Source organism: Amblyomma americanum, chromosome 3 (genome assembly GCF_052857255.1).
Source record: "Amblyomma americanum isolate KBUSLIRL-KWMA chromosome 3, ASM5285725v1, whole genome shotgun sequence".
NCBI lineage: Eukaryota > Metazoa > Arthropoda > Arachnida > Ixodida > Ixodidae > Amblyomma > Amblyomma americanum.
Genome location: NC_135499.1, coordinates 145,468,288 through 145,487,406, shown reverse-complemented (window position 1 = coordinate 145,487,406; position 19,119 = coordinate 145,468,288). Strand labels below are relative to the sequence as shown.

General features: G+C 41.8%; 1 protein-coding gene across 1 annotated transcript; it reads left to right on the top strand.

Annotated features, from left to right (window-relative positions):
* Positions 1–88: 88 nt before the first annotated feature.
* Positions 89–18,996, top strand: Vps45 (vacuolar protein sorting 45). Its single transcript, XM_077658152.1, has 14 exons — positions 89–529; positions 1,948–2,146; positions 3,433–3,581; positions 3,965–4,102; positions 5,267–5,377; positions 8,474–8,608; positions 8,676–8,786; positions 9,946–10,113; positions 11,032–11,190; positions 13,180–13,287; positions 14,101–14,216; positions 14,902–15,048; positions 15,182–15,775; positions 15,838–18,996. Exons 1-13 carry the CDS (start codon positions 437–439, stop codon positions 15,240–15,242), a joined length of 1,695 nt encoding a protein of 564 aa, XP_077514278.1. The 5' UTR covers positions 89–436; the 3' UTR covers positions 15,243–15,775; positions 15,838–18,996.
* The last annotated feature ends 123 nt before the right edge of the window (positions 18,997–19,119 follow it).

Genomic DNA, 19,119 nt, shown 5'->3' with positions numbered 1-19,119 from the left:
TTAAGATGCTTATTTACTTTTGTTAGACGTGTACTTTTAACTTTTTATTTTTTGGCAGGATTTAGTGGCGGCGAGGCTGTATCAACATGATCGTATGTCAACAGCAATGGCGTCGGCAGTTTGCAAGTGTTCTTCTGCCAGAGGAGACGTTTTCGTTTTTCGCCAGCTGTTTTAGTTTTACTGTGTCGCTATGAACTTCGTTGTGAATTTCATTACATGCAAATCTGACCTGGGCCTGTGGAAGTTTTCTCTATGTGTTTCTCGTGGTTTCGGTTGTGTTGTCTCTAGGGCGTAGAGGGGCAGGGTCACATCTGCGGACAGGTGTCCTCAGGACCCAGTGACAGATCGAAAGAGCGAGCGACCTGTGTGTCTTTGAGCCCTCTACAATTGAATAACATTGGTGCCTGCTTGAGCGGATAACTGGAAACGGAACAAGATGAGCGCCGTTGCTGCAATCCGACTCTACATTGACAAGATGATAGAAGAAAGTGGGCCGGGCATGAAAGTATTGATGATGGATAAGGAAACCGTAAGGCAACGTTTACTCGTACCATTCCGCTTTTATAAACGTCAGTGTATTGTGTGGCGTCAAGCAGAATGTGATTTTGCCACTTGAGTGACGTCGGGGCGCAGTGCTCCGCATATTTTTTCAGGTTTATGTTGGCATGTTACGTGCCGGTTCCGCAGTACAATTCATTTCATTTTTTTTTTTTTTTGCGGGGGGAGGTGGAGCATTAAAACGTAGAGGTCCCCACCGAATGACACGCTGCGTAATGCAAAACTTGCGCGATAAAGTAGCATGTTCACTTTGTGCATCTGTGTGCTGTTGGCTGTTCATCTGGATGCTTGTCTTCAAATTTAAAACCGCTGTTTTCACGCAGTAAAACAGGAGCTGCGTGTTTTTTTTCTTCTGTATGTTGTATTATCGCCTGCGAGTTGTGGGAAGTGTTTTAAATGAATGAATTTATTGCTAGTTCATTACTGAAACCAGAAATGTCATCGCCCCTTTGGCAGCTAGGAGGTGAGCGATCGTTATAGTCTAGTACATTGCAGCGAAAATGAAAGCAACGATTTCATGCCTGATACGCTTATATTGTTGACCTTTCCTGTGAAAAAAAAAAGTAAAGTGGTTGTTGCACACAGCAGATGCATGCGCTATGTGTGAATGTGTAGCATGTTTTCTGCCCATGCCGCACAAAATTTTTATTGCTAGCACCAAGGCTGAACTTTATGGTGCTGAAAGTGATGGGTAATACTTGTCGCGCTTTGTGTCACTCTTTACTAGATGTTGGCTGAACAGTGCGGTTGGTTAACTGCAGTGTATTGGGCTGTACACGTCACTGCTATGGCTACACTTTCATTTTAAACACGCATTTAGGGTGATAACTGTGCCATTAGAGACATAACTTTTTCATTTATATCTGTTACAATGTAGGTCTTACTGCATCGTGCATGGGAAGTCATCTGATCATTGTAAAAGGGGAACAGGTATTGAGATTGTAGTGTTCATGTGTTTTTGAACCTATGTTGAATATTGTGTTTTATGATAGTGAATTTTATGTGCCTTTTCCTTTTGTTCTTGTGAAGAAAGGCAGGCAAGCCTCAGGGAGCTGGTTTTTGCGATATTTTCATTGGCAAGTGCCCAGCTTTTTGATAAGGCAGTGATGGTATCAGAACCATAGCGTAAGAATTTGCTTTTTGACTTGTACATTCGGAGGCATCCTCCTTATAATTTAAATATGTGTCAGGCTAAAGGAGCGACCGTATTTCATTTTGTTTATAGCACCGTGGAAAAAGGTGGGGAACTGCTTTATTTTTTTTAGTCGGAAAGAGAGGGAAGCTACCTTATAGCGTTACTTGTATAATGCATCTTCAGGCTATATTTCAGAGCTCCATAATGAAGGTACTCTCTTTCACACTTATTTGGCTAAATTGTTGCCCTTTCAGACGACCACCGTAAGCGTGGTGTATGCCCAGTCGGAGATGCTGCTGAAGGAAGTCTACCTCTTTGAAAGGATCGACATGTGTGGTGGCACTGAGCCTATGAAGCACCTGAAGTGCATTGCATTCCTGCGGCCAATCAGGGAAAATATAGAGCTGCTTGTGCAGGAGCTGAGAAATCCCCGCTACGGCCAATACTATATCTGTGAGTTGATTGCTAATAGAAGGCTGTACACCAAAGAAGAAATGTGACACATTATTTACTTGTTCCACATATTATTTAAAACTAGTTCCACCTTTAACTGGCTTGAAATTTTCTGGGTTGTGTTCAGCTGTCTTATGAATCTCTCTAGCTACATGAGTTATAAAAAAAAATTGTAAACTGTCGTGAGCCCTGCCACCATTTTGGAACAAGGCTGATTTTTTTGCCATACAACTGGACCATCATTGCAGACAACAAGTAATTACGAAAATACTTTGAACAATGAGTGTCGACTTAATAACAGTGAACTTATTAGTCCCATGCTAAAAGAAAGTACATGTGTCATCTTGACAAAGCAACACTTTACAATATTGAGCTCACTAAGCTGTTGCTGATCATTGCTGCAGTGTCAGAGTTGTCGCTGGTGGCCATTTGAAGGGCACTGGGGACAGCTTCATCTAAATTTTGTTTTTAGTAAAAATTGATTCCACGGCTTCTTCTAGGTATGGTGACTCTTGTCTGAAGCAGAAGAGACATTTTTTGCTGATAAAATTGTATTTAAAGATTTTCCTGCCTCTCGATTCAAACTTGGGAGTCTGAAATGGACTCCGTGGTCTCCATTTGGAAGTATATGGTAGTGTAGCCTAGACACTGGAATCCATGCATAAAAAAACTCTTGCCATCATTGCAGTTTGCTTGCGAAAATAGCTGGCAGTGGCGATACCTGTATTTCATTTTCTTACCGTTACTGGCTTATAAAATCTTAGTTTTCAGTGGAAATAGCCTCGGTATGATAAGAGTTAATATATCAGTACTATAGCCGAGTTATAGCTGGCCCTGATGTTTGACTAGCGTTGTGCAGTGCAGGTTTTGTTGGCAGTGTGGTCGTTTTCTTTAATTTCACATTTTGGGTGCCTTTTGTTTTTTCTTGGAGCATCAGTTTTCTAGATGCTGAGTGGTTTTTAGAACTTTTGCCCAAAATTTTGAATATTTTTGTGTGGCTGCTTGGAGGTGGTTTGCAATCCCGTTTATTTGTAGTTGTTGTGCCATAGGGGTAAAATTACTAAGTATAGAAAAATTTGCTGCGTATTAGCACAATCAAGGCAGTTGCAGGATACTCAGTTTATATTTTTATACCTGCTTTTGTTGTTGTCTTCTAATCTACTGGTTGCTATGACCAGTATGGCATTTTTTGTCAGTTAGCTGATACCTTGACAGAACATAAAAAGGAAGGCTGGAACTTGAAGTGGCAGTGCTAGGAATACACTTCAGTGTTGTTTATCTTTCAGATTTTAGCAACACAGTCAATCGCAGTGACATCAAAGAGCTTGCTGAGGCTGATGACCAGGAGTGCATTCAGGAGGTCAAAGAATTCTTTGGGGACTATGTTGCCCTGGCACCTCACCTTTTTTCATTCAACCTGTCTGGCTGCTTTCAGGTGAGGTCTTGCTTTCAATATTGCACAAGATAACCGGTTCTCAAGGATATTTTTATGTAGAAGTTTTCACGTGACCAGGGATCTGAATGAACTCTTCGTAAATGACACCATATCATATGGGAGGAAGTTCTGTTGATTAATAATGACAATTACAGTAATAATTCCAGCATAGTCATCTGCAGGACAAAGGCTTCTCTTAACGATTTCCATTAACCCCTGTCCTATGCCAGCTGCAGCCACCCGTCCCCACAAAAGCAGCATGCTAGCATTCTTTTATACAAACAAAGCATTCATGCTGTCCTCTATATGTGTACTATAGTGTGCATTGTTAAGAAGCGAAGTTGCGACTAGTGTTGCAAGTGCTCTTGGTTGCATGTGTGCAGGGTCAGCGCTGGAGCACAGCTGCCTTTGAGAGGAGCATTCAGGGTCTGGTGGCACTACTCCTGAGCCTGCGCAAGGCACCGGTGGTGCGGTATCAGTGCAACTCTGAGCCAGCGCGGCGACTTGCTGAAGGTGTCTCGGTGAGGCCTTTTGCCAAACAGTGCAGTTATGGTGTGTTACATAAATTCAAAGAATGGAATGCATAATACTTGATGGAATCTGGCATACATTGGGATATGAGGGTTTTTCTTTGTGAGAAGTGTAAGTGCAAGATAGAGTTCTCAACATGGCACAAACTGACTTCAGAAAGTTTGGAAAGTGGGCTGTGTGACACAGGCCCTGGTCATTAGTATTGAGCATCTGTTTGTCTTATTAATGTGAAAACATTATATGGCTAGTTGGCAACAAAACCTGGCATCGACGTTGACCAGCAGCAGTGGTCCCAAAAATCCCAGATGACATCACCGTGGTATCAATAGAAAAAATAAATATCTTCCGAAGATGCGGGGAATTGAACCCAGGACTTTCAGACTGAGAGGCGAGCACGCAACACCTAGGCCACAAAACCGTGTTGCTTTGTGGCCAACAGAGGTGAACCTCGTATATGCATTCCTTAGGACTGTATGCTAATGAGTAGATGTCATTAGAAAGGAAGAAAGAAGAATTTAAAAATAAAAAAAAATTAAAAGGAAATAAAAAATGCTTTTGCATTCAAAGCACATACGTGGTCTTAAGTGCCATCCATAACTTTTTTTAATTTAAACCTGCCATGATAAAGTCTGCTGCTGTACGAAAGATAGGCTGTAGCAATTTCTGCTGGAAGTGTTATCCATTGTCGTTTTATGGGTATACTACCTAATAGGCCTCATTGTGAGCAGTTCATTTGCTCTAACGTTTTGGACAGGGCTGTGTGATGGCCCATTAGTACTGAATGGTCCAGTAGCGCAACTGTAGCTGTGCATTTGTGTGGCTTTTCAAATTTATGCAAATTCCAACCATGACATCTACTAGTGTTTTGGCGTTGTCATAGCGATTATGCATGGTTTGCAAGGCTCATATGGTTTATATGAAGCAGCACAGCAGTCGTATGTACCACCGAACTCTGATGCATAGTGACCACTCACATTAGTTAAATACCCATGCAGATTCAGCTGCCAATTTTCAAGAGACACAGAATGAAACAATCTGCCTTTTTATGCATTATAAATGGACATTCTTGCCAGTTGAATGTTATTTTTCAGAGCATCTGCCATTGGCTCTGTCGGAGTTAGCTGCTGAAGTGTGCATTTTATTTTATTCTGTAGCAATGGATGAAGAGAGAGGCCAAGCTTTTTGACTTCAGAAAGCCCGAGTTGCCACCCCTGCTGCTGATCTTGGACCGTAGAAGTGATGTGGTTACACCACTGCTCAACCAGGCAAGTTGTTATTTCCATATGTATCATGAAAACCATTTAGCACCCATTGACCCAGCAGCAAATCATGTTCCCCATCACCCATGTTTTGTGCTTTAGTATATTTTTCACAGTGTGAGTTAGCATTTATGCAGTCACGGGCTTGGGTAAAATGTTGAGCTTTAAACACCCGAAGAAGCCTAAACAGTATCAGCAGCTTATAATAGATTATGTATGGAAATTTTCTCTATGAGTGCTACCACACTGTAATCAGGCACTCATTTTTTATACTAACAGCACGGAATTGAATGCACGGAAAGACTACAAGGATACAGCGCTGAATTGTGACAGAATTTTACTCAAGGTGCATACACAAATATTTGTGATCAGGTAGAAAAAAAGGACAAGGAAATGAAAAATAAAAGAGAAAATGAATGGCTCATTCGTAGCCACCCAAGCACAATATTTGTGGCCCCGTAAGCACTTGTTTTTTCTCATGTGATCATGGCATCATCAGCGGGAGTCGATTGCGTGTCACCTAGTCGCCGTTTTCATGTGTCACCACACTGCTTTTTGGTTCAATGCTAAACTAACTGCCATACGTACATCAGGCAAGCAGCTCTCTTGGCATTGAAGACATGCTCACATTACCAAAAAAAAAAAAAAAAGAGCGCATGCGCGGTTATAAATACTGTGCTTGTGTAGCCACTGCTGCATAGTTCCTCTTTTCTTACTTTATTTACTTGTCCTTTTTTCTATACAGCCATGAATATTTGTGTGTGTGTCTTAAATAAAATTAATTTTGAAGTCAGCACTGTGTCCTTGTTGGCTTGTCTGTATACTCGATTCTGCATAGTTAGTGTGAAGCACAAACTCGCCCAAACCTACACCGTTCTAGTTTTAAAGTTATAGTACATATTCATGTGAACAATTTGCCTTTGAAACAAGATTTTTACATATTAGCCATGTGGTTTCAACTAGTGCTTGCCAGTGTCACCCAAAACTGCATCAACATGAGCATGAGCCTGTTATGAGAATGATTGTAGCTTAGTATTGCCATCGTGACAGATGATAATAATTGGCTTTTTGGGGAAAGGAAATGGCGCAGTATCTGTCTCATATATCTTTGGACACCTGAACTGCGCCTTAAGGGAAGGAATAAAGGAGGGAGTGAAAGAAGAGAGGAACAAATAAGTCCGTAGTGGAGGGCTCCGGAATAATTTCGACCACCTGGGGATCTTTAACGTGCACTGACATCGCACAGCACACGGGCGCCTTAGCGTTTTTCCTCCATAAAAACGCAGCCGCCGCGGTCGGGTTCGAACCCGGGAACTCCGGATCAGTAGCCGAGCGCCCTAACCACTGAGCCACCGCGGCGGGTTCGTGACAGATGAAGTTTGCATCTGTGGTGAAGGCTTTATGCCCTTTCACAAACCATGGAGACGATGGTTATTATCACTACTTATTATGTGAAATACTGCAGCTTTTCTCCTATGTGAAAACAGGATATGACCGCAGTGGTGGACAAGTGGTTGAGCATCCGCCTCGCATGCGGGAGGTGGGTTTTGATCCCTAGTGCCGCCTAGTACCCACTGGTGATACAATGAGTACAAGCTTTCCCCTGGTCTGGTCCTTGGCTTAATTAGGGTGAAATGCTTGGGAAAGGGGTCTTTGACCCCACATTGAGAAGTCAAAAATACCTTGTCCTATGGCGCTCTTTGGCCATAGATACCCTTGCGCCATAAAAATCCATAATCATCATCATCATGTGAAAACGGGTAGTTAAACTCTTCTTGTAGCATTGAATGTTTCCCAGTTTAAGTGTGTTGCAGAGACAGGAAAAATTTAATTTTTGTTGCATTTTGTCTGTAGCAGCAGGTGTGTCAGTTTCCACTGCTGGCAGGGAGATGGCGTCTAGCAGTATGTGTATAGTTGGTCGAGTGCTGCGTTATGCCTTAGTAGCAGTGGTGCAAATTTGCTTGTATTATATTGGCTTATTTCTAACCCGCATCTTTGTCATAAAAATTGAGTCTTAAAATGGCATACATGCAATGATAGGATATGTAAGCAAAACCATGCTTGAAGCTTCCACAGTGTAATTGTCATTAGAAGTTAGCGGTTATTCCTTTTTGTATTTTCAGTTGGCATTTTGCTGCAGATATCGTCTATTTTATAGTGCTCTTCATCTTTTTTTTTGGCATTTTTCATTTTCTGTTTTTGTTGGCATTGAAATTGGGCGTGTGTTAAACAGGAGGCACATTAGAATTGGATATAATTATGGTACACAGGCATTCATCCGGTGCCAGAAACTTAACGAGTGCCCATGATGTCTGATGCCATACATCAATCACTAAGCCAGGAAGGCTGGGTTGTTTTCCTATTTTCTGCATACACATTTCCTTAACCACCTAATTGACACATTTTTTTTTAAATTGTACAAAAATGGTCATTTAGTACTCGTGCTATCATCTGTCGGCAAAACAAGAAAATGCTGTGAACAAGCCCTACTCATCTTAGACTAAACCCTGAGTACCAGAAAGCACACAACAAACTGGACTCCTCGTGAGCCAGAAATGACAGTCAGGTTGTGCCGAGCCTGGCTGGTCCAACTCCGCTAGGAGGTTAAGTTGTCGGCAGCCTGATGGTCTCCTGCTTACATTACAGAATGCTCATTCGGTAGGAAAACAGAGGGCCGTGGTGTTTTCTTGTTGACATGTTTGCTTCTTGCCTCCACATACGGCAGTCCACCTGAATACCTCTGGTACAGTGCAGGAGTGGGTGCTTGTGGCACCAAGTTGCTACTAGATTGGTTTCAGAAGTGTACCATTAGCAGTAGTGTTTCTTTGCTCTGTGTCTTACTTCAAAGCATTGTTACATGGAGACTTATGGGATGTGTTTCATTGGTCAGAAAAGTCTGTGCTATGTCGTTCCTTTTTACGCCGAGCACATACTTTGCTATTGGTCTTCACTGAATCCTACTTCCCATTGCCTGCAGCAAGCCTTCAGCTATTGTGTATGTCATGTGCCAGTATTAAAGGGCAGTGCATTTTTCCTATATTTGAATGTGCTGATATTCCCTGGACTCACTTTATGTATAGAAACATTGGTTTTCATTTGCAGTGGACATATCAAGCAATGGTTCATGAGCTGCTGAAAATTCAAAACAACAGGGTCAACCTTTCCCAAGTTCCTGGCATCTCACGGGACTTGAGGGACATGGTTCTGTCTGAGGATAATGATGAGTTCTATAGCAGTGTAAGTTTCCCAGTGTTATTAGTCCTTTAATCACTTTAATCACTAATCCTTTTTTATCTTTGCACAGAACATGTACAAGAACTTTGGTGAAATTGGCTCAAACATTAAGGACCTTATGGAAGAATTTCAGGCCAAGACCAAGAGCCATGAGAAAGTCGAGTCCATAGCTGACATGAAGGTATGCAGATCTTAAGAGGCAAGAAAAAACTGTGCAAACAGGTTGGGGACAAAAGGATAAATAAAAGCGGCACCATGGGCATGTCTCCTTTTGTCTCTGTCTTGCTTGTGCAGTTTTTACTTCCCTGGGCATGAACCAGCTAGCCTGTAAGCATATTTTACTCAAACTTGAACAGGCATCTAACAAGCATACAGCAGCTAATAACCTAGTTTTTAGTAAAAAAAAATGCCTCTAACTTTTTAACTTGCTTATAACTCTTTGATGTACTGTAAATATTAAATGGCCTTTACCTGTGGCAATAATGACATGTTGAAATGTTCCTGTAAATCTATATAGTATTTTATAGCAGGCAAAGTCCACTTTTTCTGTTGCGGTTCAAGGCCCCAGAAAGGGGCTCTCTATAAAGTTGCGATATGTCTGAGATGTTAGAGGACGCCGCTTCATAATTATCCTCTAGCAAGAATTTTTTAATGCGTTTTGTGAAAGCTGAGTTATATGCAGACAAAATTCCGCGTCTTTGCGCCTTTCCCTCTCCTCTCACATACCAAAATGGGTGTGCTCCTCCGCTGGCCCCGCCCACTCAGCCCCTCCCCTACCTCCGCCGGCTGCGGCGCGCACGGAGTGGCCGTGGCCATGGTAGCGCATGGCGTCTGAAAGAATTTGGCACTGTGAACCCCCGGCTGCTGACGTCACTTGCACGACATGACTTCGTATGCCAGGTTTTTGCGCGAAAGTTCGGCACCGCACGTCGCCGCGAGGTGTGAAAGCGGGAATTATAAAATATGTATTGTAAATTTCCTGCTTGCTTTTGAGGTCTCGTACGCGGCATGGGCGCTTGATGGCCTGTACTCTACATATTGCAAGCATTTCAAAGCCAAGCTCAAACACCTCTTTCTGTGGCCATTTAATTTTCAGTGCACTTTGGGACCATGAAGAAATTGCCCCCTTCGTGCTTCACCTGCTGGTAGCCTTACTTTTTAGGAAATTTTGGAATCCCTGTTGGTAGTGATGCTTGGCTGTGTTAACATCAGGATTACTAGGTAGTATGTCTGCTGTTGTGGACAGACTTGATTGTATTGTCTGCTTCATTCACCGGTCGTACCACGTTGGAACAGAAAAAAAAACGGAACAATTCACTTTTGTGTCTCTCCTTGTGCAGGCCTTTGTGGAGCACTATCCGCAGTTCAAAAAGATTCAGGGCACAGTGGCCAAGCATGTCACACTTGTGGGTGAGCTGTCACGTCTAGTTGGTGCCCACAGCCTGCTCGAGGTGTCTGAGGTTGAACAAGAAATCGTTGCTACCAGGGACCATTCAGACCTCCTCAAGGTGCGTGAAGGAAAATTGCAGTTACCGTTTGATGCCTGCTGGCATTAATACACTTTTAACTTCTATTCAGCAGTGTGTTATACTGACAGGTAGGTGGCGCTAAGCTGTACTGTTACAGTTTACAACATCTCTGGGCCTGGCTTGAACTTAGAGGTGATTGTAAGTCAAATTGTTGTCACATTATTTAGTAATCATTACCTTAGGAAGGCAATTGAGATTACTTATGCGAAATGACTTGTCAGCGGAGTCGGTTAGCAGAGGCACACACCGGACTTCACCATTGTATGCTACTGTATTATGGCATGCGTGCATTGTTGTAACACGTGTGCACTAAGAAGCTTGAGTGTGCAGCTTTCCACCCTTAATTTTTGCAGTGCTACAAATCAAGCAGCATGCCTGTCAACAACAAACCTTGAAATCACATCTGATATGTTCATTATGTCTGAATATTTGTAACAGGCAGACTGTCTGTAAGCTGACAGCTTCTTCTTTGCTCTCTTCTGCTCAATCAAATGATCACAATGCCGTTCATATCTAGATACTAGATTACATTTGCAGTGAGATCGAATGGCTCATGCTTGGGTGGTGTTCACTTGCTTCTGTTTCTTGCTACTGCTTGTGCAAAAGTTAGCACAAATACAGCTGGCTTTAATTATTCAGTTTTCGATCTGTTACATTGGTAATAATTTTGGTAGAGGACTGAGCCTTAGACTTCGTTCTCTCGCACTGGCCTGTCCACCTTCAGTGATCATAGTTCGTGGCTGTTGCCACTTCTTTGCACTGACATTTCAGTTCACTGAAATTCACTAATGAACACAGTAAGGCAGGAATGCTACTTTCTTTCACTGTACATAATTTTGCTGCTCTTCCTCGTTTTAATATATGAACTTTTGAGAATGCTTTTGTTTTCTTCTGTAGAGGATACGAAGCTTGATTGGCAGCAGCAAAGTTCGAGACATCGATTGTCTCCGGTTGGTCATACTGTATGCCTTGCACTTCGACAAACACAGCAGTAATGACCTCAGTGGCCTGACACAACTCCTGAAAGTGAGAGGAATCTCGGAGACCCTTTTACGAGTGAGTATCAAAGTGCGTCAAATTCAGTCACTGTGTGCAGCAGTTTGTGGACTGTATATTAGAATTTAAAAGACATGAAGACATGAAGCAGAAAAAAAAAAATGAAGCTGCATAGTGGTACTTTTTGTGCACAGCTTTATGGCTAGTATTAATGCAAGTAAAATCTTTCAATAGTAAATTAGCAAAGTTCGCCAAGTGGGAAATATTTTTTTTTTTTTTTGGAACCTCCACCATGCTGCTTCCTGCTAGCTTCGCTCAAGTGTAGTAGACAATTGTCTATGAAGAAGGTACTTTTCCAGACCCTTTATTTGGCGTTGGAAAAGGTTTTGTCATTCATCTTTTAATATAATTGCCCATTGTGGAAGTGTTTTTCACATTAGTTATCTAAAAAAAGGAGCGGAGTAGTTTATTTTATTTCATTTATTTATTTAACAATAGCTCTCATTTTAGGGTCATGACATGGAGGGAATAGAAATGACTCATGACTTTACATGCAGTGTCTCTATGCTGCTATATCTCACCTCTAAGGAGTGTTCACCATCATCATGAGCCTGACTACACCCACTGCAGGGCAGAGGCCTTTGCCAGCTGCCCTATGCCTGCGAACTTCTTAAACTCCTCCACCCGCCTAACCTTCTGCCGCCCCCTGCTACGCTTGCCTTCTCTTGGAATCCACTCCGTTACCCTTAAGGGTGTTATTTTTTCACAGTTTATAGTGTTTGACATGATGCATAGACATCATTGTAATATCAATAAAACAAATTTTTGAGCAGTGTTTATTGTTTTTCGATGCCCTGTCTGCAGAAGGGTTTACTTTAATTGAGCATTAATGCCTGAATTCCTGCAATATATTACACATGGTTTTGGAGCTTATCTTATTACGCATGCACACCTTCACTCTAGGGGTTCAATTCATGAACACCAAAGTGGTGTGTATGACTTGTGGTCTGCTTTCCTGGAGGCGCCACGTGATAGCTTGCTCACATTTTAATAGATTACCGTTAATCTCCAACAGTGCACTATGTGTGGTACATCACCACGCATGCACAGTGTTTTTCATGCACAATGCTTCCACTTCCCAAATTGCCAGTTTCCTGAGGAGCCGAGTACAGTGGAATCTCGATAGTACAATCACAGTTGATACAAATTGTGTCCATCATAGCCTGAGTTGCTTTGGGAGGTTGAACCCCATAAAACTAGTTGATATGAATTTCAAAATTATACAAATTTGTAAATTTCTCTGGTCAGAGTGCATTGTATACTATAATGTCTACAATTTCGAGTGTGCTCATCCCTCAACTGCGCCACTATGGATGATACGAACGTGCATGTCGCAACCGTACTCTCGAGCACTAAGTGCTGCCCACATATCGCAGACATTGCAATCGCTGGTTGCGCAGTACAATCCGGTACCAGTGAGTTGTGGTGTGCAGCCCGTACATTGCCGACATCGTTATTGCCAGTTGCACAGTACAGATCGTGAGTAGTGATCGGTGGTGTGTGCCCATAAATGAATTCCGTCAGCCATAAAGAGGTCTGCATGAATCCCCCATGCTTCTGCATTCAGATTTTGTTCGTTTTGGATTATACGAATGTTTTTGGCGACCCTGTGAGATCCGTATCATCAAGGTTCTGCTGTAGTTGTCAGCCACTTTGGTTACCTGCTGTGGTAATTCAATGCCAAAATATGAGCTTGCACTTTTCATGCCTGCCTCATTTGGCTATATATTGAATATGGGGAAAGGTGTCAAAATGTCCGTCTGCTAAGATTTTATTGCTGGTAAAGAGAGCACCAGGGGATCAAAACTAGTTAAGAGCCGTTCATTGCAGCTTCTCATGTAGCCCATGGAGTGGCTTTTGGTTGTGAATGTGTGAAACATTAGTTTCACTCCTCTCTTTCCCTTTATTTTTCTCACTTTTTCATAACTTTAGATGTATTTAGTAGAGGGGTTGCTTCAGTAAGTGTTTGTTTCTTTTTTTTATATACAGATGATACCAGCAGCATTAGATTTTCAAGAACGTAAGCTTCAGCCTGTTGACAAGTTTAGCGCTGATAATGTGCGTGCTTTCACCAAGAAGGTTATCAAAGGTCTAAAGGTTAGTGCCCATTTCAGCATCTGTGCTGCTTTATGAACATGGTTCTTCATTCTTGAGTACATTAAAGAGACCTGCAGTTGTTCACACTGTGTAGACAAAATGCATACATTACTTTTTTTTTTTTTCAGGCATGACTGATTTTTAAAGAATTTTTTTTATTGTAACTTCAGAGAGAAATATGGACATAATGGTAATGGGTGGCACTATATGGTAGAGGAGTCACAAAAGGAAGCCTTATTTTCTCACGACAGTTGACCTTGGAAGCAGAATTTTGATTTTGGGGTCAAAATCAAAATTCGTGAATTTCACTAAATATTAATGTCTTATACCCCTGTCACAAGGCATTCCTCGAAGGCCTTTCCAGCAAAGGCACCTCTTTTTACCAAAGGAGCGAAAGCTCAAAGGAGCAGCTGCACAGCAACACGGCGCAGCCCAAAGGTGGAGCAGTTGTTGAGGCTTAGCACCCTCCGCTGTGCTTGAGGTGGCTGAAGTGAGTGTTTTAAAATTAAAATGAGGAATTCTGTTCATTCGTTGAGCTCAGACATTTTTTTGTTCTAATTGCTTCCTTAAAAGAGCTGCAACAGCTATGCTCATCAGCAGCAGCAGCTTTGAGGCTCTGTGCCGCTCAGTGAGTATTGCGAATCTGCAAGTATCGCAGAAAGTCATTGCTTCCAAGAATTGCCCAGTGTGAGCAACTGTCCATATTGTAAGGCTCATTTGTGACCACGACGCAAGCTATGCACATTTTGTTCCGAGGAAAATGTTTTCAGACATTTTTAAACATGCTGATAGCTTAAATTTGTTGTTTCTCAGGGTGTGGAGAACATCTACACACAGCATGTGCCTCTTGTCTATGACATATTGGAAGACCTGTTGAGAGGCCGGCTGAGAGACAACGCTTACCCTCAAGCGTATGCACCGTCAGACAGGTAACATTTGCAAGACTTATCAGTTGTGATCTTTAGGGCAACACCGTGCACTGCAGCAAAAGGGAGAGCAGTGTTTTGCCTATAACATGTACAGCCATTGTCACACGTAAGGCGCTCAAGGGGTTCACTTTGTAGTCATGTTGTGGGGTTTCTAAGGCATTCACTAGAGCCATAAATTTTGGAGAGGTAAAAAGAAAATTCCTCTCACCTTGAAGAAATTTTGAATGCAGGCAATGCATAACAAGGCACACAACATGAAGCAGAAGCAAACTGCTTGGGCTCTGAACTTTTGACAAAGGCTGTACCTCACCACGCACGCTAATAGATACTATACAGTAGGAGATATTGCGAACAAAATAGGACGAGGCAGCAAAAAGTAAAATGAATTAAGTGTGGCAAATTTCTGGAAGCTTTATCACCCATTTTTTGTGTTTTTTATTGTATAAAGTTTTGAAACTTCTTTGCCAGCGATTCTTGAGCATAGCACACCACATCCCACCTTTTAGTGAAAGTGTCAGGGCTATTCACGGCATTGCTTCGTGGTGAAGTGGAGGCCGCCAAACAAACGTTCTGCCGTGGCTTATTGTTTGTATTGAACTTTTCACTTAGTGTGCATGCTATGTCCATGATGTTGATTGTTTATAAGGTGCCTAGTGGCTCAAGTGCATTGTTTTCCACTCTGCAGTGGTAGCATTCTGCGCTACCAGGACATAACAGTGTTCATTGCGGGTGGAGTGACCTATGAGGAGTCCCTTTCCATATATAAACTCAACGTGGCCAATCCAACAGTCCGTATCATGCTGGGGGGAACATGTGTCCATAATTTTGCCAGGTGAGTAAAAAAATAGAGTGATGTTATGATGTACTGTAATCTGTGTTGCCAGTGATTTAGAGTGAAGAATGTGCTAAAGTGGACATTTTTTAGCATGATTTCAGACTTGTTTCTCTCTCTCATCTCTCCCTAGCTTCTTGGATGAGCTTCGAGCAGCTTGTAGCGAATACACAAGGTCGGGAAGACGCCTGTAACATTCCATTTTCCTAAATTGTGTTCTTGTCATACCAGTACGTGGTAAGGCCCACACTTGAACCTGAGGCAGCATTCTTAAGACAGGAGGAGGCAGCCCAGAGCAGTCTTGCTAAAGAGAAGAAATATGCTGCAGTAGGAACCTCCTCAGCACTCGTTAAAGAGGGGTCTTTGTGACACCAACTGCAAACTTTACTTTTTGTGAATATTGTAAAGCCCTTTATCTGTTCCTGTGTGCGACATTAAATATTCCATAAAAATGGGCTCTGTACTGTACTTGAGAACTTGGCCGACGCCAGATATTGCCTGTTGGCCTGGGCAGTTATTCAGTGTTATATGCTTGTGCAACTTGGCAGCTCGCATGGGACTTCTTGCTGCTATGTTGTTTCAGGCATGTACTGGGCATGTACCATATTAAGGCTTTCTGAGCATGACACCCTCAGAGCGGAAATCATTCTCTAAGTCACAGGTTGATCTGTGCAGATCCACCTTTTAACTTAAAATGCCTGTTATTAATTGGAAAGAGGTTAGCAATGTGTTTATCAACTAATGTAATGCCTCATATTTCATAGTCACTACTGTTTGGAAAGAGGTTAGCAATTGGAAAGAGGTTAGCAATGTGTTTATCAACTAATGTAATGCCTCATATTTCATAGTCACTACTGTTGTCTATTCACAGCAATGGGTTGTGTTGCTACCTTTGCAAGCTAACTATTGAGAAACTATACCTTTTGCCTTTAACTGAACAAATGCTTTACTTCTAGTGCCACCGTCGTTTTCAAAAGTCAGTTTGCCTCTGCACATATATTAAAACACTGTTAGTGATGAGAATTCGGCAATCTATTCCAAATAAAAAAAAAAGTTTATAGAAAATTTGTGTTTATGCGTGATAAATTTTGCTACCTGTGTGGTATCATCATCGGTGCAGGAAAAGGGACACTAGTTGCCACAAACACATTGCACATCTCAGAAATTTGCAGAAATGTTAAATCTTTGTGGTGCACAGCCTTTTTATGCCATGTTTTAGGCACAGAGTGGTGGAGTAAGGTGGAGGTGCAGTAAGCCTGGGATAAGCCAATCTCTGGCATTAGTCACAATGTCTCACTCAAGCACAGGTGCATTGTTGTTCATCAAGTGAAGACTTTAGAATCTTGCAGAATGCCACAGTCTCTTGTCCAGACACAGTCTGGCATTAACCAAATACCAAAGCAGAAAAATGATCATGCATCACTGGCACTGGGTGAGAGGGGAATTGAACAGCCATACTCAGAGTGCCAAGACTGGTGTACCAGCATTTCAGCCAGGAGTCAATCGGTATCAGCATTTGCTTACTCTGGAAGTTTTGCTAACTTAGTGCAAATATTTCAAGTCACATGAGGCAAAAGTCCTTGAATATAAAGACTACAGTGGTGGCAATGAGCAGTGCATTGCAATTGTAAATGGATGTTGAACACCCACGATGGGCATCTGCCGTATGTTTTGATGTCAATGACTGTTCATTTAGCCATTTCCTGCTTGCTCTACTTTTGGCCACAGAACAGGCTAATCTTTCATGTGAAGGATGCACTTGTGGCTTCACTGTTTTGCAAACCAGTGGATATCACTAAGGTCCCCAACTTTCTGCAGTGGAAAATTTTAAATTTTGCTAATTGAGAATAGAGAATCTGCAATATTACGTGGGAGACTTCAAGTAATGCTTCAGAATTGACGCTGTGTTACATTTACAACCAAGGTATGAGCATAGCGTCTAAGGCAGCTAAAGTGACCTTCGCCACCAGCCTTAAAGGGTGACGCAGGTCGTGAATTAGGAAAAAAATGCAAAAATTTCGATTTTTCAAAAATGGCATATTTGAATTAAATATACTCTGAAGTACCTGCCTACAATGTTTCAAGGTCTCATTCAACCTCCAGCTATTAAAATGCATATATTTGATGCCTCCAAAGTGCTGAAATGGCGAGTTCGGGGCAAAATGTGGCAGTATTTCGCGCCCTTTGCTTCTTGCAACCATGTCCTCAATGGCCGGCATCTGGGTCTTATTCAAATTGTGGTACCCTTCCCTACATACTGGTATTACTCACTGTTGTGAAATTCTTTTCGAACGTCCGCATTTCGCCATTTTCTGAGGCCTCAACAACGACCTTCGAATGATTGGCGTGCGCACTTTAATGCCATTTTCTCATTTGCATTTTTTTTTTCAAATGAGAAAATTTGCAAATTTTCTCATTTTTTTTGCAGACATGACTAGCCTTACGGAAGTTTTTGTTACATTTTTGTGGTGCAGTTTCAATTAATCTTGTACTGTTCAGTTCAGAACGAACTGAACTATGGAGCTATGCTTTATTTTTATGGCTGAATCGAACATATCAAATTTTCCAAAAAATGATGTCACTTAACTATATTTGGGAATTATGGAGCTTCGACATAACTTATCATTTTGTATGATGATGTATCTCTATAACAATATAAATAGCATAGCTATGCATCGCAGGTCCTTGGCTGCTGCTGCATATCATTCGGAACCAAAATTGAGTTCAATCGTTACCAAATACCTAATTAGGCTTGAGTTATTTTTCCATAATATGAGAACGAATTAAGGTATATCAAAACTAATTATATTCTGACAACAGGGGGAAGAAATTCATATCCACGCCTAATTTAATACGATATCTCCAGAAGTCACTGAAATAGCTGAATGGTGTAGGGAAAGCAAAGAAGGGCAAATGGGTGCAGTACTGGGCAGCTCGAAACACCAACTGTTGGTGGCTGCTACATGGGAGGCTGTGTGCAGTGAAGTATCGGAAGCTTGGCTTCGTTCCATTGTGCTCCGCGCATCTGGAGTGCTGCCTCTTATATAACGTTGACGTATCCACAGTTTCCTTATTTTAGTATGCCCTTTTCCCTGGGAGGGGCGGGGAGGGCCTCAGTCACGGTTGGCCTGAACAGTTTGAGACGTCTTTTAAAATTCTCCTGAAATCTCAGGCTCGACTCTCAAGTTATACTCGTGCAAATAAAATAAATCAGTCATTTTTTGTCGTACTGTTGGTCCTACTGATCTCCGGTACGACAGTAGCATAAAAAAAGTGTGGCTACTAATAAGAAATGCAGCGAAAAATGCTGAAATCTGCGATTTTTTGCAGAATTTTGGGAAACTAGGGGTCCTGGATATCACTACTACATAGAGGTATCAGGAATATGTAAAGCAAGGCCACCTTACTCATTCTTTACCAACGGTCACATGGTTGTGAGAACTTTTTTTTATTTATTTGTTTAGCACTGTACCCACAGCCCCACAAAGGACATTGCAGTAGGGGGGAGGGTAGTACAAAATAAAAAAATGCAGAAGAATTGTCATGACACAACATTGTGATAAGATACATACAGAACATTGCAAGAACAAACCACAAAAATAGCAATATTAGTGGCATAAACACAAGTCACAGGGCACAACAATTACAGAAACACATTCCTTGAATTCAAGAGAACAAAAAAACCTTTTTCGCATTTTCACTTTGCTCACATGCATACACTACACAAGCAACAAAAAAGAAGCGATAATTTCCAGTGGTAGTGGCAACATCATGGGGCAACTGGTTCCAGTCTGAAGCTGTTCCGTGAAAAAATGACATTTGATATCTTACAGTTTTGCAGCCTATTTACTTTATTTTGTTCACATGGTCTTGTGGTGAAGAGACATAATCAGGAGGATCTATGTGCTTATCATGCCATATACCTGTTCGAGAATAAAAAATGTTATGAAAAAATTTCAGTCTTAGCATCTTCTTGCGCTACACTAATGAAATCCAGCCAAGGCTCTCCTTAGCACGTGTTATGCTGAAGTGTCTTGTATAATTTCCGAAAACTTATCGAACACCTAAACT